The following is a 21,448-nucleotide window of genomic DNA, read 5'->3' as shown; positions in this document are numbered from 1 at the left end:
TGAAGGACAACATTCCATTAGCCTTTTCTGATTGTATTTTGTACCTGCCCTCCAGCTTTTAGTGATTTGTATACATGAACTCTAAATCTCTCTGCTCCTCCAAAGATCCAAGTAACTAGCCATTAAGAAAATATTCCAACTTGTTTTTCTTGGATACGAAGCAGATGAGCTCACACTTCACATGAGGAACTCTATCTGCCATCGTATTGCCCACTCTATCTGTATATCTCTTTCTGTAATTTTTTGACTCTATCTACACAACATGCTGTTCCACCTAACTTAGTGTTGTGAACAAACAAATATCCAAATCTCTATTCCTTCACCCAGAAAAATGTGGTATAATTCTAACACCTCAGTCCAGATCACTGGGGATCACATTGCTCATCAGAGTCTGCACCCTCTATTCCTACAATCTATCTTCTGCCTCACAACAACTTCCAATCCATGTCACACGCGGCTATCTGCTTTAAACTAAAGTCTGTCCCTCTAGGTATCACTCTTTGTGACCCCAGTATGGTCCTGTAGGTATTATTCACTATGATTACCCCAGTCTGTTCCTGTGATTTCCACCCCCCACCCCCTGCAGTATGGTCCTGTAGATATCACTAAGACAGCGATCAGCAAAAATACCTCATCAACTTTTTCCACACTGTACCTCAATGCCTTCAACAGGTGAGATCAAGACTTATCAAGTGGAGGGTGATGATGCAGATATGACACTGATGGTACCTCACCTCAGTGAAAATATTCCATACAAGTTCAAGGTTCAAGCAAAGACAACACAAGGTTATGGTCCAGAGCGCGAAGGGATCATCACCATCGAGTCACAGGATGGAGGTAGGAGCCAGCACAGTAAGTAAGGAATCAGCAGGTAACAACAAACACATCACATACAACTGTCTCTTAAACGCCAAATAAGTCTGTCAGTCACTGCCTTAAAGAGCAGAGGCTTGGGCAGCCAATCAGCTTGATTGGTGATTGATTGATCGATCTATCCATCCAGCTACCAACCTTCCCTCCTAACTTTCTTCCTTCCAAACAGTAATCCCTCACTTAAAGTTGTGGTTGCATTCCTGAAAATCGTGACTTTATGCGAACCAACTTTAATTGAATCGTTGTGTTAAAGCCAGAGTTTGGTTTTTCTGGGCAAGAAATGTCCGAAGGAACCTATGTACAAGTTAAAATAAAAGCAAAATACTGCGGATGCTGGAAATCTGAAACAAAAACAGAAAATGCTGGAAAAACTCAGCAGGTCTGACAGCATCTGTGGAGAGAAAAACAGTTAACGTTTCAAGTCCGTATGACTCTTCTTTAGAGCTAAAGAGAAGTAAAATGTGATGAAATTTATACTGTTTAATGGGGGTGGAGCAGGTGAAGCTGGATAGAAGGCCAGCGATAGCTGGGGGCAAAGGAGAGATTGACAAAGATGTCATGAACAAAAGGACAAAGGGGGTGTTAATGGTAGTGGTATGGGCTAAAGGAGGTGCTGACAGTGGCATTAAGGTAAGAAAGCAGAGTGTGATAATAGCAGGATAAGGGTAAGCATTCTGACGAGAACAACATGAACAAGTGACAGATGGCCCTTGTGGGGGTGGGGTGGGGAACAAAGATAGAAAATAGGATAAAAGGTGGGGATAAAACTATGAATAAATCAATAAAAATGAAAATAAATTAAAATAAGTGGATAAAAATAATAAAAAATAAAAATGAATATTGAAAAAAGGGATAATAAAAGAATTAACGATAGAGGGGTTTATGGTCTGAAGTTGTTCCACAAAGCGGTCACCCTTGGATACTGAGAGAGGAGATAAAGGAGCAGGTGTTGCACCTCTGCCATTTCCGCCAACTCCAACATGATGCTACCACCAAACGCATCTTCCCCTCACCCCCACTGTCAGCATTCTGTAGGGACCATTCCCTCCAGGACACCCTGGTCCACTCCTCCATCACCCCATACACCTCATCCCTGTCCCACGGCACCTTCCCATGCAATCGCAGAAGGTACAACACCTGCCCCTTTACATCTTCCCTCCTCAATGTCCAAGGGCCCAAACACTCCTTTCAGATGAAGCAGCACTTAAACCTCCTTCAATTTGGTCTGCTGCATCCGCTGCTCCCAATGCGCTCTCCTCTACATTGGAGAGACCAGACACAGACTGGGTGACCGCTTTGCGGAATACCTTCGGTCTGTCCATAAGCATGACCCTGACCTTCCTGTCGCTTGCCATTTCAACACACCACCCTGCTCTCATGCCCACTTGTCCATCCTTGGCCTGGTGCAATGTTCCAGAGAAGCTCAGTGCAAACTGGAGGAACAGCACCTCATCTACAGCCTTCCAGACTTAAAATTGAGTTCAACAACTTCAGACCATGAGCTCACTCCTCCATCCTTACCCCTTTTTTCAATATTCATTTTTATTTTTTTATTATTTTTATCCACTTATTTTTATTTTTACTGGTTTATTGTTTTATCCCCACCTTTTATCCTATTTTCGATCTTCTTTCCCTACCACTGTCCCATCTCCCCACCCCACCCCCACAAGGGCCATCTGTCACTTGTTCATGTTCTTTTCAGGATGCTTACCCTTATCCTGCTATTATCACATTCTGCTTTCTTACCTTTATGCCACTATCAGCACCTCCTTTAGCCCATACCACTACCATTAACACCCCTTTGTCCTTTTGTTCATGACATCTTTGTCAATCTCTCCTTTGCCCCTAGCTATCGCTGGCCTTCTATCCAGCTTCACCTGCTCCACCCCCCTTAAACATAAGAATATCATCACATTTTACTTCTCTTTAGCTCTGAAGAAGAGTCATACGGACTCAAAACATTAACTCTGTTTTTCTCTCCACAGATGCTGTTAGACCTGCTGAGTTTTTCCAGCATTTTCTGTTTTTGGTACAAGTTGAAATACTGTACACTATATGTGCAGCACTGTGCATGCCTAACTGGAGTAACTTGCAAAATAAAATGTATCACTGAAGAAAACAGAAATACTACATAAATTCAAATTAACACAAGATCACCCAAACAAGCCCTGAATAGCACAGCTTGTGTCTCATCCACAGTGCTCCTGAAACTCAGCTCAACTTTTTGTTTCCTTTACTTTCCGACTCTGTCTCCCTCCCTCCCCTTTCCCACCCTATCTCTGTCTCTCTCCCTTTTCACTCCCTGGCCAATTCCCAGTCCAAGGCTGCACTTGGGCCGGGAGCCTGAACCCCTTCCAGTCTGAAGGGGGCTGAGCCCCTGTCCTGGGCCACTGATTGAGCCGTGTGGGGGTGGGGGGGCTGCTGGGGATTGAGTTGGGGGAAGGGGCACAGATTGAGTCGGGGGGCAGGGGAGTGTGAATTGAGTCGGGGGGGAGCCACAGATTGAATCGGGGGGGGTGGGGGGTGGGCCGCACTGCGGATTGAGTTGGGGGAGGGGCGGGGTGCACAGTTTGAGTCTGGGCCCAGCACACCTGCTCTTGAATCTCAGGCCTCACTCTCTCCCCACAGCCTTGGCCTCTGGTGATAGCAGCGGTGGCTCTGCCATCAGAACATGGCGATGGCTGGTCCAGAGTGCAGTGCGCAGGAGGTAGGGCCACAGTGCAAATGACGTAAAAGCAAAAGCGGTGATGCAAATCAGGAAAAGTCCCTAAAGAACAAACTTCATTAAAATAAAACAATGTTAAGTGGGGCAACTTAAAGTGAGGACTTACTGTACCATACATACGTATGATTACAATGGTGGAGGGGTTGTGCAGTGTTTCAGTTCTTGACATATTGAACATGAAGAGATAACATTAAAAATTTGAAATTTTAGAAAAGAGAGTAAAAAGGGGAATTGTGGAAAACATATTTCACCCAAAGAACATTTAAGCTATCAGGTGAGAACAATGTACTAGACAGTTTATGTATTGTAAAGAGGTAATTGAGGGATAAATTGAGAAGGAAAATGGTAAAGAGGGAATTAAGGGATAAATTGAGATGGAAAATGGTGAAAGATGGGAAACCTGGTGAAGAGGGAGTGAGGGACCAGGTGAGAAGGGACTGAGGAACCTCGTGAGAAAGAGCTGAAGGATATGTGAGAATGCTTATGCAACTGTACCTATGAAGGATATTGATGGTTTCCAGTGGTCTTTTCTTATCTCATGTTGTAATAACCATGTTCTCATCTTTGTTCCCTAGCGAACCTCTCTGAGTACAGTAAGCAGATGATAATGAGGCATGAGGGGTACACGGCACCTGGAAATATGAGCACACAGGCTAGTTTGCTGGATTCCGCCAACCACCCCATGTTCTCAGGTACGTCCTGACCACATTTGCTGTAATCACCCAAACATCATCAAAACCCAATTCTCTGCTGGGCTAGTGAATTCCCTGTTGGCCTAATGAATAAAAGCACTTGGTTTGCTGCAGTACTCAGTCTGCGGCAGTGCACCATCTGCTGCAGTACACCATCTGCTGCAACACTCAGCTTGGTACTGAGCCAAGAGTGGTACTCTGCCTGATGCACTACCCTTTTTCACTGGCTCAGTGACTACTGATATTGAATATCTAGGTCTCCAGCTCTGCTCTGAAACTCTAATTAACTTGGTTTGGTTCCAGATGGAATGACTGTCATGACACAACGAATGGAAAGTGGAACATCAATCACTCAACAGGTCACTCGAACAATGATGACGGGCGGAACAATCACCAAACAGATGGAGAGGAAGTTCTACGAGGCCTGATCCATGGATTAACTCCTGCAAAGTTCTGCTCTCTGTACTGACCATTGCAGATTCTTTGTTGAATCACACCAATGAGTGATCTTTGAAGCAGCCCTGATCTCTGTTTGCCTCTCAGCTTGTCAGCACCTTATATAAAGGAGGCCTTTCAGCTAGACAGTTATAATGGCTACTTGCTCCTATTTGTACATTGGGTTGGCACCACTTGGCATTGTTACAATATCATTGTAATGGTTTTCTGATGTGTTGGTAACGAACTTCAATCAACAGAGACTGTGCATTCGCCTTATCTTGAAATGTCCAAATTTTATACTGCCTAAAACTTTACTTCTCTCCCAAATCATTTGACTTGCCCCAAATCCAGGCCTCCCAGGACACAGGAGATCCTTGTGTTCTTTCTCCACTCTTTCTATAGTTGCAGAGGCTTGTCATCACCAACAGAAACCTCCCTTGGCCATTGCATCACTTGTTTCACACTGTGGGTCACATGTACCAAGACCAAACATTCATTGTACTTATTTTACCATCCAGGTTTAAGCAACTAGTCCTTGTAGAATGTGTAGAAAACTTTCAATGTTTATTTGATCCAAGTTGTAATGAGTAATTCAGCTCTGTGGGTGTGAGAGCAATCTTCTGGGTTCTACATGTTTTGGAGTAATACTGATCTATGAGTGTGAGCAATTTCCTGCATTCTCTGGGTGTAACTCAAGTGCTGTCTGGTTATGAGGGTAACACTTATTCTAGCTATAGGTGCCCACATTGTTTCTCTGCTGTTTTCATTTCAATTACTTAACTCTCATCAAGCACTGTTTATTCATCCCACTTCTGGTGCTGAATTCCCACTTGTGTAAAAGGTCCCCATAACTCAGAACATTTATCACTGGTGAACTCTGGATTTGTCCCACTTGGCAGCAAGCTCCAGTAACTCCCAATTACCATGAAGACACTTGCCCCATGCATCGGGATTCACAGAGAACAAGTGAAGGTTTGGGGTTAAGGAATGTACAGAATGTAGGAATTTACACAGAATGTGCTGCATCTGTGGAGACTGAGCTTCTTGATCCAGAAAGCAGGATACTTCTTCCAGTTTTGTTATCTCACCTGCTCACTCAGGTGCAGAACTGAGACTCATGCTTCTTGTATCCTCCATATTGGATAGAAACATACCAAATCTACTGCACTGCCTCCCATTGCCAATTTTTTATATTATGCGACCAAAATGCAACAGCAGCTCTTAAAAATCTTATTTTAGATACTAAACATGTATTTATATTTTATTTTCCATGGTTATATTTTTAGAATCTTGCTACAGTACTGTACGCTATCCAAATGCCATAGATTTGGGTTCAACTGCCCCATATTGCAGCTGGTAGAGAGCTGTACCACCTGGTTCCCTCAAAGATTCATTTAGTTAAGATTGTATTGCACAGAGCCTGACAGATCCAGATTTAGTGCCCAGTCTAATCTCATCTGGGGCAGCCCTGATGTTGGGAACTGCAGCTACAGTCTGTATTGGGGGAAAGGAGGAATCAATCAGTGATTCTGTTCCTGATTGCTATCTCATATATACTGTGGATGCTGGTTGTGATCGGAATAGGGCCCAAGATTGGTCACCTGGGTCAAGGTACCTTTGGGTACCAGCCACCAGTGGAACAGTACCCCAGCCAAGAGTCAGCACTGTTAGAAGAGGGCTGACACAAAATTCAATAAAAATGGAAGAACGGGGGTGTCTGGGCTGGAGGTGGCCTTAGGTTGCTCTTTATGTTTCCAGTGTACCACTACCTGTAAACAATGGTATGGTTTTTTGTACATGTAATGAAATGCTTCTGCACTTATATAACTCTCTCATATAGTCTGGTCTCAATTTTCTTTTCTTTCACATAATATTTTTCTCCACATTGACCTTTAGCTTTCTCCTGCATCACCGGGTTTATTGCCTTACGTTTTCTAACACAAGCATTTAACTCTTGGTGCCCTTGAGCTCAGGAGCTGCTGCTACACCCAGCATACAGCATCAATCCAACAGATCCAACTCAAATACCAGCAGAAAAGCTTCTCATGTGCCAGCTTCTCTGAAACTTTCTCCAAAAGGTAAGCACTGTTCCAATATGGCAAATTTGCACTTCCTATGAGCTGCAGTCTCACCAAGTGCACAAATGTTTACAGGATAAACATAGGAACAGGAGTTTCTATGAGAATTCAGCCCCACGATCCTGCTCGACCATTCAATTAGATCATGGCTGGTCCGCACCTCAACTCCATAATACCTTGATTCACTTACCTGACAAAATTGAGGAAATTTTATTTATATAGAGCTTTGGCAGATACTTAGGATGCTCTCAATTGGCCACCGCAGTACTTTTAGCCAAAGTAAGATCGGCAATTGAGATAAATGATGAAAACGTTTAACTTTATATAGTACCTCTAATGAAATGAAACGTCCAAAAGCACTTAGTTGTAAACAAAATTTGACACCAAAACACATAAGGCAATATTAGGGCAGATGGGTAAAAGCTTAGTCAAAAAGCTAGGCACTAAGGACCGTTTTAAAAGAGAAAAGAGGTTTAGGAAGCCAATTCCAGAGCTCAGGCACGTCCACCAACAGTGGAGCAATTAGCAAGATCCTCAAGAAGCCTGAAATACAGGAAGAGATATCTCAGAGTTGTGGGAAGCGTTCCTTCTAATTCTCCTTGGCCATGCACTGTTTGTTTCACTGTGCAGTCCTTTTAAGATTACCATTTGGCCATGCATACATGCATCTTAAAGGAACTGCTGCTTGTGCGCAGCCTGTTCATCTTGTGCGCAGCCTGTTCATCCCCTGCATGACAATGCACCCGCACAGCTTAGAGGGGAGTTGTTTGTGGGGCTAGAGGAGGTTATCGAGATAGGGAGGGGCAAGGCCATGGAAGGATTTGAAAACAAGGAATGCAATTGAGGCACTGTCTAACCAGAAGACAGTCTGCGCCAAGAAGCACAGGGGTGATGGGTGAATGGGACTTATGGCAGGTAAGGCGTCTTAGTGACGGCATGGTTGAGAGAGCCAAAGATCATCCCAGGATCAAATTATGACACCAAGCCTCAGACAGTTGCCAGGAAGAGAGATGGAGCCAGGGAATGTGGTTTGTAGCAGGGGCCGAAGATAATGGCTTCTGTCTTCCCAATATTTAATTGGAGGAAATTTCTACTCATCCAATATTGAATGTCAGACAAGTAGGTGTGACAAATCAAAGACAGAGGAGGGGTCAAGAGAGGTGATTGAGAGGTAGATCTGGGTGTTGCCAGTGTACTTATGGAAACTGATGCTGTGTTTTCAGAAGATGTTACGGAGGGGCATCATTTAGATGAGAAATAGGAGGGGGTTAAGGATAGACCCTTGGGGGACACCACCAGTAATGGTGTGGGAGCGGGAAGAGAAGCCATTGCAGGTGCTTCTATGGCTGATTAGATTGAGCAGAATGGAACCAGATGAGTGCAATCTTGCCAGCTGGACAACAGTGGCGAGGCATCAGAAGAGGTTAATGTGATCAGCCATGTGAAAGACTACAGACAGTTTTGAGAAGGAGGAACAGTACATAGAATGTCATTTGTGAGAGCGGTGGAAACCTGATTAAAGGGATCCAAATATGGAATTCCTTGAAATATGGGCACATATTTGGGAGGTGATGTGTTCAGGAAAGGTAGGAGATGAGGTGGTAGTTTACAAAGACAGTGTCTTTATGAGGAGGGACTGATAACAGCAGATCTGAAAGACAGAGTGACAGTATCTGGAGAAAGAGAACTATTAATAATATAGGTTAACACAGGAACCAGGAAGGGAAGTTGGATGGTCAACAGTTTAGTGGGAAAAGGGTTGAGGGAGCAGGAAGTATGTCTTGTGGACAAGGTGAGCTCACAGCGGGCATGAGGGGAAATAGAAGAGAAGCTAGAGAACAATGTGTGTTCAAAGCTAGTGCATGGATAATAGAGGAAGCAAGGATTTGTGTAGAGATGGAGGAGGAGGAAATGGGTATGTAGTGATACAAGGAAGTGATCAGAGATGGCCTTATCTGTGACTGATACGATAATGGACGTAGCAAGATCACACAAGGCAAAATCAAGGTTGTGGCCATGGATATAAGTTGGGCTGTTTACATTGAGGGGGAAAGATGAAGGGAGGAAAAGAGGGCAGTGAACTCAGAAGAGAGGGAGCATGATGAGCTATTTAAATCCAAGTCTTTATTTGTCGTGAGGTTAAGGTTAACCGTTCCGTTTTATACTCATCAATCTTGACCCGCCATCAGCAAACAATCAGGAATTGACATATGCAATATACACAATTTCTGTACAGTTAATTTAAAATCTGAAGATGTGAAACTCCCTACATAATTGGACAATTATCTCCAATTTACAGTGCAGGTGCAGTGTTGAGGGAGTTTTACTCTGTACCTAACTCTTGCTCTATTTGAGCTCAACGCTAACATGTGTATTTATTTAGAAAGTGTTCCATACCTCAGCACTATTGTCCCTCATCTTGAGGAGCCCAAATAATGGTTGGCCTATAAAACAAATTAACCATTCCTAACAATCAAATTAGTCCCATTGCTGGCATCGCCCAACTTAACAGCAGGAACATGATTATTTTGGTTGAAATGACAAACAGACCTGTGACTGTTTCACTATCAATGTAAACAGGCCATTAGCAGCAGCAATGATGCTTCAATTGATAGTCCATTGGTCCATCAGTAGAGTTTTCACAGTCAATGAGAGAAACAGCAGCTAGAGGGGGAAAATTAGTTCAATGGGAACTTGTTTTGAAGAAATGGGGGGCGGGGGGAGGATAAGAACAGCCCAAAACAACAACTGCAATTAAATTTGGCCACCATGACATAAAAGAAAAACTGTTGCGAATGCTTAGTGCGATAACACGGGGTGCATTATAGGTAAAGCTGATTGTAATATATTGTTAGGTTAGTAGAAATCTGGAAATCTCAACCCCCAAAAAAAATCTGTTGGGGGGTGCGGGGAATGGGGTAACTGAATTTCAAAACCGAGATTGATGGTGCTAGGTTAAGGTTGTAATAATTATGTAGCCAAGGTGGGTAGATGAAGTTAAGATGCAGATCATCCATGATCTAATTGAATGGAGGCTCAGCATCGAAGCTGCAGGTCATCCCATTTCTCTGAAGAAATCTGTGGCTGAAGTTAGTCAATGTTTTAAGAAAAAGTCAAGTACCTTCTTATACATCAAGGAGCACAACACATTTGTGAAATTAAGGATTACTAGGGTTAAAATAGAAAATGTTTCAGACCACGATGTGAAGTATTTGTACAGCAACAGCATAATCTCTACATTGGAGTGGCAGATCAAGATATCCATGATGTTGCATGAAACGTACCCCAAACTTTAACAAAGAATGGCCACATGAATAAAATCATAGGTGAGGGAAAATTTAAAATGCCCATGAACTCATATGCCAGTAGAAGTCAATTTCTTCAAGAAAAAGCCCATTTAACCTGCCCACAAAAGACTGTGGCATGCAGCGATGCTTGGTGAGAGGCACTGTGAAATCTCAACTAGTATAAAATGTTAGGAACAGTGAAACAGGAGCAGAATATTCAGCCCCTCATGCCTGTCCCAGCATTCAGTTGGATCAGGGCTGATCCATATCTCAGCTCCATTTACTTGCTTTGGTTCCAAAGTTTAATACGCAGCAAGCAGGTCCTGGTACAAACATAGAGGACCTGGGTTAAGGACTGGTTACTTCTGCAAGCCAGTTACAATATGGCTGTGTTGGGCTCTGTGGTACAGTACTCTATCCTGAACCAGAAGCTCCAATGGGTCCAGGGGTGAGCTGGTTTCAATTCCGATCACCCAGCGTAAGTCAGCTATTGATAAGCTGTTTCTCCGAGGAATGTTTTCTCTCTCATGTTGCTGAGTATTTTTCTTTCATAAGCAGGGATCAGGCGAGGTTGCTTTGTTGATTTCTCTTGACAGCAAGTTGGTAAGTGTCTGAGATGAGGTGGTGAGTGGTGAGAATCTCTCCTCACAGTTTCAGTACATGGGCACCCCTGGACGGTTTAGTGATATAGAAGGTTGCAGTTCCACTGTAGTTGTCCTGTTAAATGAAAGATGGCAGTTTATGTTCTACAAAGAATCTTCTGATTAGAAAGCCAATATTTGCATTGAATAAGCTAAAAGGGCAAAGAGCACCCACCCCACGTGACTGGGACTTTGCCCCACAGCCTCCCATGTGACTGGAAACAAGCAGAAGCCATATTCTTTCTTATTAGTATTTGCTGTCAGAAGTGGAAACCACCAGGCCAAGAATTATATACAAGATCCAAGATTATATCAAATGAAATTGAGAGGGAGACTAGAGGCAAAAGGAGACTCAAGGAGAGAGACACACACAGATGCAAAATTTCTTCTGATACTGTAAGATTAGTAAAAGGAAAACAGCAAGAGGAAAAACCTCAAGGGTTTTGTTAAGGTCAAACAGGGCAACAAGCTGGAGACAGTTAAAATGTTAACCAAAGCAGATCAATGATACAATATTCAGTGAGTGCACTCCAGAACTTTGACATGAAAAACAGTCTCTCCAAATGAACTTAAAGTTTATAAAGACCCTCAGCATGGATTAACTATGTTCCAGGGTGATTAGAGAGGCAAGAGAAAAGATTAATGAAGCACTAGCTTATTTTGAGGAGTCACCTAAGATGCAAGGTGATCTGGTCAACTGAAACAGATGAATACAGTTCCCATGGATCAGCAAGGGCGATAGAGGCACACCTGGCAACTACAACTTCATTAACAGAGCCATTCCACACCCATGACAATGGAGCCTCATTTTACATAAAGCCATTAAGTCCTGAAAGCTCCAGTAGTCCCCCAACATCCAGAGCTTTTTGGGGCAAGAGAATTCCAGATTTCTACTACCCTTATGTGCTGATGAAGTGCAATCTGGTTTCACTATTAAATGGTCTAGCTCTAATTTTAAGATTGTGCTGCTTTCCCCCATCGTAGAAATAGTTATTTGTATCTACCCTTTTGAATCTCTTTGTGCATCCACATTTAGACCCGTATACATCCAATGGGAAGGAAAATCCAACTGTAGTTGCAAATGTGCAACTGGATTCCCAACTAACCCAGTGGATAAATTGCAGTCTGCTCCTAACCCAGTGGACAAACTGAACTAGTGCCTCTGTCTTTTTAATTGTTACCTTAATCCGCTGGATTGTATTTTCCACAGCTGCAGCATCCACTAAGGTAACCGTACAGCCGCCAAAACCTCCCCCAGTCATCCGACTGCCATAGACCCCCTCACCATCCATCGCTGCAGCAACCAGCTCATCCAGCTCTGGGCAACTAACCTCATAATCATCTCTGCAAAACAGAAGGACATGAGAGAGGAGGGCACAATCCCAGTTAATCCCAACGTTCTTCCCTTTCCACCCAAGGTGCTGATGGCCGACACCTTTCCCCTGTTCTTGGCGTCCACGCCTGGACAGCAAGCGCCAATGCTATCCTCAGATCCTCAGTCACTGAGGGAGTCACAGTTGAGCCCTCAAACACATGCAGCTCAGTCCATGGTGCGCCAGACAGTGATTCGGAACAGGGACCCTGTCTGATTTTTCCCTCATTAATCCAGGACTGCCGAAGCTTCTTGTACAGCTCTCAAAACAGCCAGGCTAAAAAATGCTACATACACAGCAGACATGGATTAAACCAGGGATCCTGTATGATTTATATCAAGGTCTGACATATGCACAGGAGGATAGTCCAGGGTCAGTAGTTGATGATGTCAGACTCGTCCAGTCTCAAGTGTACACTCCCGCCCATTATTTCTGAATATCAGACTTTACCACTCAGCAGTGTTGTACAATGGCTGTATGCAGTATGAAACCAACAGCACATCATCTGATGCCAGGCCTATAATGAACTGAGATTGGCACTTGGTATGTATGCAGAATTGGCTGTGCGGGTTGTGGTCAGTGACAAATGGCAGTGAAATTTTCTATCACTTGGTGATCGTGATGACCTGGGCAGTGAAAAATACCCAGCCATACTATTATATATTCTAGCTTTTCAAACACCTTCCAGTATTCAAAGTGAATATTTTGAGCCATATAACACCAGGTAGAGCACTGGTGGGTACAGGCATGTCACTATGTAACACTGGGGACACTATTGGTGTGTGCAGATGTGTCACTGTATAATACTGGGTTACAGTGCTGGTGGGTCCAGGCCTCTCACTGTATAATACTGGATTACAGTACTGGAGGGTTCAGGCCTCTCACTGTATAATACTGGGTTACAGTACTGGAGGGCTCAGGCCTCTCACTGCATAATACTGGGTTACAGTACTGGAGGGTTCAGACCTCTCACTGTATAATACTGGGTTACAGTGCTGGAGGGTTCAGGCCTCTCACTGTATAATACTGGGTTACAGTACTGGAGGGTTCAGGCCTCTCACTGTATAATACTGGGTTACAGTGCTGGTGGGTTCAGACCTCTCACTGTATAATACTGGATTACAGTGCTGGAGGGTTCAGGCCTCTCACTGTATAATACTGGGTTACATTGCTGGAGGGTTCAGGCCTCTCACTGTATAATACTGGATTACAGTACTGGAGGGTTCAGGCCTCTCACTGTATCATACTGGATTACAGTGCTGGAGGGTTCAGGCCTCTCACTGTCTAATACTGGGTTACAGTACTGGAGGGTTCAGACCTCTCACTGCATAATACTGGATTACAGTACTGGAGGGTTCAGACCTCTCACTGTATAATACTGGATTACAGTACTGGAGGGTTCAGGCCTCTCACTGTATAATACTGGGTTACAGTGCTGGTGGGTTCAGACCTCTCACTGTATAATACTGGGTTACAGTGCTGGAGGGCTCAGGCCTCTCACTGTATAATACTGGATTACAGTACTGGAGGGTTCAGGCCTCTCACTGTATAATACTGGATTACAGTACTGGAGGGTTCAGGCCTCTCACTGTATAATACTGGGCTACAGTACTGGAGGGTTCAGGCCTCTCACTGTATAATACCGGATTACAGTGCTGGAGGATTCAGACCTCTCACTGTATAATACTGGGTTACAGTGCTGGTGGGTTCAGGCCTCTCACTGTATAATACTGGATTACAGTGCTGATGGGTTCAGGCCTCTCACTGTATAATACTGGGTTACAGTACTGGAGGGTTCAGACCTCTCACTGTATAACACTGGGTTACAGTACTGGAGGGTTCAGGCCGCTCACTGTATAATACTGGGTTACAGTGCTGGTGGGTTCAGGCCGCTCACTGTATAATACTGGATTACAGTGCTGGAGGGTTCAGGCCTCTCACTGTATAATACTGGGTTACAGTGCTGGTGGGTTCAGGCCTCTCACTGTATAATACTGGATTACAGTACTGGAGGGTTCAGGCCTCTCACTGTATAATACTGGGTTACAGTGCTGGAGGGTTCAGGCCTCTCATTGTATAATACTGGATTACAGTGCTGGTGGGTTCAGGCCTCTCACTGTATAATACTGGGTTACAGTGCTGGAGGGTTCAGGCCTCTCACTATATAATAGTGGATTACAGTGCTGGAGGGTTCAGGCCTCTCACTGTATAATACTGGGTTACAGTACTGGAGGGTTCAGGCCTCTCACTGCATAATATTGGATTACAGTGCTGGAGAGTTCAGACCTCTCACTGTATAATATTGGATTACAGTGCTGGAGGGTTCAGGCCTGTCACTGTATAATACTGGATTACAGTACTGGAGGGTTCAGGCCTCTCACTGTGTAATACTGGGTTACAGTGCTGGAGGGTTCAGACCTCTCACTGTATAATACTGGATTACAGTGCTGGAGGGTTCAGGCCTCTCACTGTATAATAGTGGATTACAGTGCTGGTGGGTTCAGGCCTCTCACTGTATAATACTGGGTTACAGTGCTGGAGGGTTCAGGCCTCTCACTGTATAATATTGGGTTACAGTGCTGAAGGGTTCAGGCCTCTCACTGTATAATACTGGATTACAGTACTGGAGGGTTCAGACCTCTCACTTTAATACTGGGTTACAGTGCTGGAGGACTCAGGCCTCTCACTGTATAATACTGGGTTACAGTGCTGGTGGGTTCAGGCCTCTCACTGTATAATACTGGATTACAGTGCTGGAGGGTTCAGACCTCTCACTGTATAATACTGGGTTACAGGTACTGGAGGGCTCAGGCCTCTCACTGTATAATACTGGGTTACAGTACTGGAGGGCTCAGGCCTCTCACTGTATAATACTGGGTTACAGTACTGGAGGGCTCAGGCCTCTCACTGTATAATACTGGGTTACAGTACTGGAGGGTTCAGGCCTCTCACTGTATAATACTGGGTTACAGTACTGGAGGGTTCAGGCCTCTCACTGGTGATGGTAGCAGAGGCAGTGATTAGAAATGAATTCACAGCATCACTTTAAGTGTCCTCATCCCTTCATCTCACATTCCCGTTCCTCCATCTCCGTACCATATTCCAATTTACCTCAGTGAATTGTGGCTCTGCACCATCAACTTCCCGAATTCCCGGTAATCCCTCGAAGTCAAAGCTTTGGCTGCATCAGTTGTCCGTTTGATTTCACTGATCACATGACGGGCCCTACGATACACCTCCGCATCCAGATGTGACTCGGCCGCTGAAGGCAAGAGAGAGAGAGAAAGAGGGGGGAAAGAATGGGGGGGCAGAAGAACAAATGAGGGCAGGGCAAAGCAAAGGTGAGCAGGCGAGGGCAGGGGAGGGGGAGGGCGAGGGCAGGGAGAGCACGAGTAAGGGAGGGAGGGAGGGGGCGAGCGAGGGAGGGAGGGGGCGAGGGAGGGAGGGAGGGGCCGAGCGAGGGAGGGAGGGGGCGAGCGAGGGAGGGGGCGAGCGAGGGAGGGAGGGGGCGAGCGAGGGAGGGAGGGGGCGAGCGAGGGAGGGGGCGAGCGAGGGAGGGAGGGAGGGGGCGAGGGAGCAGCAAAGAGTTACAGAAAGAGAGGCCACGAGAAAGGGGTGGGGGTCAAAGAGCGGATGCAAGAGATAAAAACCGATTATAACATACATTTCTGCAGTCCCTTTCAACAATGTACCTCAGGATGTTCCAAATCACTTTACAGCCAATAAAATGTGTTTGAAACTTTGTAATTTAAGAAACGTGATACTCAAGTTGTGCATAGCAAGCTCCCGCAAACAGAATTGTGATAAACTTGCTTTGCTTGTTACCTTTGGAAACTAGGGAATAGGATGGCATCAAACAGAAGGTACCAAGATTATGAAGGCATTGAAAAAAAAATGAATCAGTCAAACTATTCCGGAGAAGGGATCAGCAGTTGTTGCCCATGATCCCATAACCACCAAAACCACATTAACTGCTCACTTATCTGCTGACTGTGGGATTTTACTGCCAGCACTCTGACTGCCACATATGCCCACAAAACAATACCGAGTGCATTTCAAAAGTGATTCGTTGGTTGTAATTCACATCCTCAAGATGCCTAAAGTGCAAGGCACTATAGGCAAGATCTAGCTTTCTTCCAATTCCAGCTGTCCTTTAACCTGGGATACAAGAACACAGAATGCTTTGCCACAAGTGGCTACTGAAGCTGTGTCAGTCAGTAGTTTTAAGAATTAATTAGATAAACACTTGAGGGAAAACACAGCATTATAGCAAATGGGGAAAGGAAGAAATGGTTTCTGTTGTGGAGCTGGTATCAGCACAGGCCCAGACCCAGTGAAGCAAATGGTAGCTTAGGCCACTCATTTGTGTACTTTGAATAGACTATATGCTGGAAATTGGTACCGCATGCGACTGAGTGGGACAACTGAAGGGCACTTTCAGGAACAGAGATAGAAATAACAGATAATTTTGATCAATTGTGAGCTTTTAAAAAATTCATTGATAAGATTTGGGATCGCTGGCAAAGCCGTCATTTCTTGCCCATGACTAATTGCCCTTTAATGGTGGTGAGCCGCCTTCTTGAATTGCTGCAGTTCATGTAACAAAGTGCTATTAGGGTGGGAGCTTTAAAATTTTGACTCACCAACAATGAAGGATTGGCTGATATATTTCAAGTCAGGATGGTGTGTGTCTTGGAAGTGACAGTGTTGCCCTTGTCCTTTTAGGTGGAGGCTGTGGGTTTGGGAAGTATGGCTAAAGAAGCATGAAAATGGGGAGAGATGTAAATTGGGTGGCTAAATTGAGAGCTAAAGTCATAGCTACCCTCAATGAGTCTGAGTGCAGATCCAAACAGAAAGACTTCCGCCTTTCACAATGTCAGGATGTCCCAAAGAACGTTACAGCCAATTAGATATCCGAGGAAAATAAATCACTTGCTAAGGTGAAGTATAGATCAATTGTGTACTGTATGAGTCCCTGCCTCTCCACACACATCGAGTTATGCCACTACCTCACCCATACACCCTGCATCATGATCTTCCCAGTGATAGAACTCATCACACTCTCACCCTTTTTAAACCAATCCTTCCCAGAACTCCTTTTCCTCTAATCACTTATGTGTCTTCTGCGTCTTTTTTGACATTTGTTCCTTCATATGATGCAGTCATTGCTGGCTAGACCAGCATTTATTGCCCTTACTTAACTGCCCTTCAGAAGGTGGTGGTGAGCTGCCTTCTTGAACCACCCAGTGAACACCCAGTGTCATTAGGAAGGGAGTTCCAGGGTTTTGACCCAGTGACAGAGAAGGAACAGCAATACATTTCCAAGACAGCTGTATGGCTTGAGGGGAACTTGCCTGAGATGGTGTTCCCATGCATATTCTGTCCTTGTCCTTCTAGGTGGTAAGAAGTCATGAGTTTGGAAGGTGATGACGAAGGAATCTTGATGATTTGCTGTAGTGCATCTTGTAGATGGTACAACTGCTGCCACTGTGCATCAGTGGTGGAGGGAGAGAATGTTAAAGGTGGCGGATGGGATGCTGATCAAATGGACTGCTTTGTCCTGGATGGTGTCCAGCTGCTTGAGTGTTGTTGCAGCTGCACTCATCCAGGCAAGTCGGGAGTATTCCATCACACTCCTAACTTGTGCCTTGTAGATGCTGGATAGGCTTTCGGATTCAGGAGGTGTGTTACTCTCCACAGAATTCCCTGCCTCTGACCTGCTCTTGTAGCCACAGTGTTTATATGCCCTGCACCCACCCACCCCACTTCAAAAAAAATAGATGCAAAAGCCAAGCTCGTACGCACCTGTCAAATCAGCCATAGAAACATCTCGGAGAGTCTCTTTCTTGAGTGCCTTTGCAGCCTCCATGCACTGCTTGCGGCGAGTCGGGTACTCGCTGCCTGTCAGAGTGTGTCGTACATTGGAGTTTGTGATCAGGACCACCAGGCCGGGGTCAGTGAGGGGCACAGGGGTCACTTCCAAAGACCTGAAGTTAGAAGAGTATGAGGTCAAACACCTGCAACCCATGAATTCAACGGTTCCACTCTGAGGGCAAAAGCAAGCACAGATCCCAAAGAACAGTCACAAGATGCACAGAGAATTGACCTCACACCTTCCTTGCTAATAAGTACAGGCCCATCAGGATCAAAGGAAAACTCACCAGCTTATTTCTGGCCTCTCTTTGTGACTTTTGTAGCTCTTTAAGCTGAGCAATGTCAGTTTTTGGGGAATTTAGGTACGCATTGTCCTCAAACCCTCCCAGGACAGGTAAAACATGGGTTAGGTACTTATTAAAGCCCCTCTACACTGTCTTCATCAAACCTTCCCAGGGTAGATACAATATAGGTTAGATACAGAGTAAACAAGAATAGAACAATAATTTAGGTACGAGTTATCATTTTGTTTAACTGGATCATTAATGCTTTATTAATGACACCCTCCCCTTGAGGGGACACATAAAACCAATGCTTGTCATACTGAACTACAGAGGGAGGATGAGATCAGAGAGATTGAAATAGAGATATGATGAGAAAGTGGGTAGAGGTTGCTAATTTAATCCATGAAGATGGAATGGGTCCGGATGTCCTTTTCCTAAGATCATGGCTGATCTACTACCTCAGCTACACTATCCGTCCTATCCCTATCTCCATCTCTTGATTCCCTTAGTATCCAAAAATCTAAATCGATCCCAGTCTTGAATACAGCTCTCTGGGACAGAAATATCCAAAAATTCACAACCATTTGAATGAAGGAATTTCCCCTCATCGCGGTCCTAAATTGCCAAGCCCTTATTCTGAGACTGTGACCACTAGTTCTAGGCACATTGGCCAAGAGAAGCATCCTCCCAGCATTTACCCTGTCAGGCACCTTAAGAATTTTGTATCTTTGATGAGACCTGTCTCTCATTCTGCTAAATTCAAGGGACTATAGCCTAGTCTACACAATCTCTCCTCATAGGCCAATCCCCTCATCTCAGTAATCAGTCTGGTGAACCTTCATTGTGCTCCCTCTAAGACAACTATATCTTTCCTTAGGAAAGACAATCAAAACTAGATTCTCATCTAGGCCCCGTACAATTGCTGTAAGACTTTTTACTCTTGTACTCCAATCCTTTGTAATAAAGGCTAACATACAATTTTCTTTCCTGATTGCTTACCATATCTGCATGTTAATTTCATGATTCATGTACAAGAACACCCAGATCTCTGTTCTGTAATAATTTCCGTTGCCACCAGGGGTCAACATAGGCTGCAAGAAGAAAGTTCCTCAGTTCCTTCGCCTCCGTCGCATCTGTTCTGATGACGCTACCTTCAAAAACAGTTCCTCTGACATGTCCTCCTTCTTCCTTAACCGAGGTTTTCCACCCACGGTCGTTGACAGGGCCCTCAACCGTGTCCGGCCCATCTCCCGCGCATCCGCCCTCACGCCTTCTCCTCCCACCCAGAAACATGATAGGGTCCCCCTTGTCCTCACTTATCACCCCACCAGCCTCCGCATTCAAAGGATCATCCTCCGCCAACTCCAGCATGATGCCACCACCAAACACATCTTCCCTTCACCCCTCCTGGCGGCATTCCGTAGGGATCGTTCCCTCCGGGACACTCTGGTCCACTCCTCAATCACCCCCTACTCCTCAACCCCCACCTATGGCACCTCCCCATGCCCACGCAGAAGATGCAACACCTGCCCCTTCACTTCCTCTCTCCTCACCGTCCAAGGGCCCAAACACTCCTTTCAAGTGAAGCAGCATTTCACTTGCATTTCCCCTAACTTAGTCTACTGCATTCGTTGCTCCCAATGCAGTCTCCTCTACATTGGAGAGACCAAACGCAAACTGGGCGACCGCTTTGCAGAACACCTGTGGTCTGTCCGCAAGAAAGACCCAAACCTCCCTGTCGCTTGCCATTTTAACACTCCACCCTGCTCTCTTGCCCACATGTCTGTCCTTGGCTTGCTGCATTGTTCCAGTGAAGCCCAATGCAAACTGGAGGAACAACACCTCATCTTCCGACTAGGCACTTTACAGCCTTCCGGGCTGAATATTGAATTCAACAACTTTAGATCTTAAACTCCCTCCCCCCATCCCCACCCCGTTTCTTCCCCCTCCCTTTTGTTTTTTTCAATAATTTATATAGATTTTTCTTTTCCCACCTATTTCCATTATTTTTAAATCTACAACTGTAATACCTTGTCAGCCTTTCCACCCCACCCCCACTAGAGCTGTACCTTGAGTGTTCTGCCATCCATTCTTAATTAGCACATTTTCTTAGATATCACCACCTTCAACACCCCTTTGTTCCTTTTGTCTGTGACATCTTTTGATTATCTGCTCCTATCACCGCTTGCTTGTCCCTACAACCACCACCCCCCCAATTTCTCTCCCCACCCCCCCCCACCTTAAACTAGCTTATATTTCACCCCTCTCCTAACTATACTCAGTTCTGCTGAAGGGTCATGAGGACTCGAACGTCAACTCTTTTCTTCTCCATCGATGCTGCCAGACCTGCTGAGTTTTTCCAGGTAATTCTGTTTTTGTTTTGGATTTCCAGCATCCGCAGTAGTTTTTTGTTTTCAAGAAGAAAGTGTGCACTGCTATGAGATAGAGATGGAGCTTTCAGGAATTAAAGATCAAACACAAAAAGGAAATGAGTGAGTGCAATAAATAAACAGAGAAATCACTTCCCCTGCATCATTGTACCTCAATGCTCCAACACGCACTTAACCAAGTCAGGAACATTAACCTTCTTAAAAGCCTCACATGTGGTACTTTCTGAATACCTTATTAAAATTCCTACAGCTTTACTGGAAAATCTCTTATTTCCTACTTTAACTAGCTGCAAAACTTGAAAATTACTTTGATCATAATTGCTTGACTCTCCAGTGAATGAAATTTTTCCTCTCCGCCCTGTTCTGAGACCAGTTGTATTTCTTGGTCTCAGTCTTCATGACAATCTCTTCAGCTGCTTCTAACACTTCTCATTCTTCCTTCAGCCCACCTCCATAGCATTGCCAACTTTGCCAGAGCTCACCTTTTGCTGAAACCTTCATCCAATCCCCCTACGGTTTCTCTCCTCCCCATCTCAGTAATTGCCTCCAGACCCAAAACCCTTAAGAGATATCTGGGCTCCTCCAATTTTAAGTGCTCCAGCATCGGCAATCATGCCTTCAGCTCCGAAATTCCCTCCCTAAATCGATCTACTGCCTACTTTAAGACACTCCTTAAAACCTACCTCGTTGACCAAGCTTTTGGTCATCTGACCTATTAACTCCTTATGTGGCTCAGTACCAAATTTCATCTGATATTGCTCCTGTGAAGCACCTTGGATCTGAGGCTGAAGAA

The 21,448-nt window shown here is 44.8% G+C and overlaps 2 protein-coding genes across 6 annotated transcripts in view; one reads left to right on the top strand and one right to left on the bottom strand.

Annotated features, from left to right (window-relative positions):
* itgb4 (integrin, beta 4) overlaps positions 1 to 6,567 on the top strand; it is a 154,546-nt gene extending 147,979 nt beyond the window's left edge. For 4 of the 5 annotated variants that reach the window (XM_078570843.1, XM_078570842.1, XM_078570846.1 and 1 more), the window contains 3 exons: positions 673 to 852; positions 4,174 to 4,290; positions 4,594 to 6,567. In XM_078570843.1, coding sequence (XP_078426969.1) covers positions 673 to 852; positions 4,174 to 4,290; positions 4,594 to 4,718 — 422 coding nt within the window. In that variant the 3' untranslated portion in view covers positions 4,719 to 6,567. The remainder of the gene's footprint in view (positions 1 to 672; positions 853 to 4,173; positions 4,291 to 4,593) is intronic. The other variant, XM_078570845.1, reaches the window with a different exon arrangement.
* A 3,180-nt stretch (positions 6,568 to 9,747) lies between these two features.
* Positions 9,748 to 21,448, bottom strand: part of galk1 (galactokinase 1) — a 29,571-nt gene continuing 17,870 nt past the window's right edge. The window contains exons 5-9 of the mRNA XM_078570847.1: positions 17,913 to 18,094; positions 15,219 to 15,369; positions 11,916 to 12,078; positions 10,710 to 10,810; positions 9,748 to 10,671 (exon numbers count right to left, since the gene is read on the bottom strand). Of these exons, the coding sequence (XP_078426973.1) occupies positions 10,739 to 10,810; positions 11,916 to 12,078; positions 15,219 to 15,369; positions 17,913 to 18,094 (568 nt within the window). The 3' untranslated portion in view covers positions 9,748 to 10,671; positions 10,710 to 10,738. The remainder of the gene's footprint in view (positions 10,672 to 10,709; positions 10,811 to 11,915; positions 12,079 to 15,218; positions 15,370 to 17,912; positions 18,095 to 21,448) is intronic.

The sequence above is a fragment of the Cetorhinus maximus genome, chromosome 24 (assembly GCF_964194155.1).
Source record: "Cetorhinus maximus chromosome 24, sCetMax3.hap1.1, whole genome shotgun sequence".
In the NCBI taxonomy this organism is placed as follows: Eukaryota; Metazoa; Chordata; class Chondrichthyes; order Lamniformes; family Cetorhinidae; genus Cetorhinus; species Cetorhinus maximus.
This window is presented reverse-complemented; position numbering and strand designations above follow the sequence as displayed.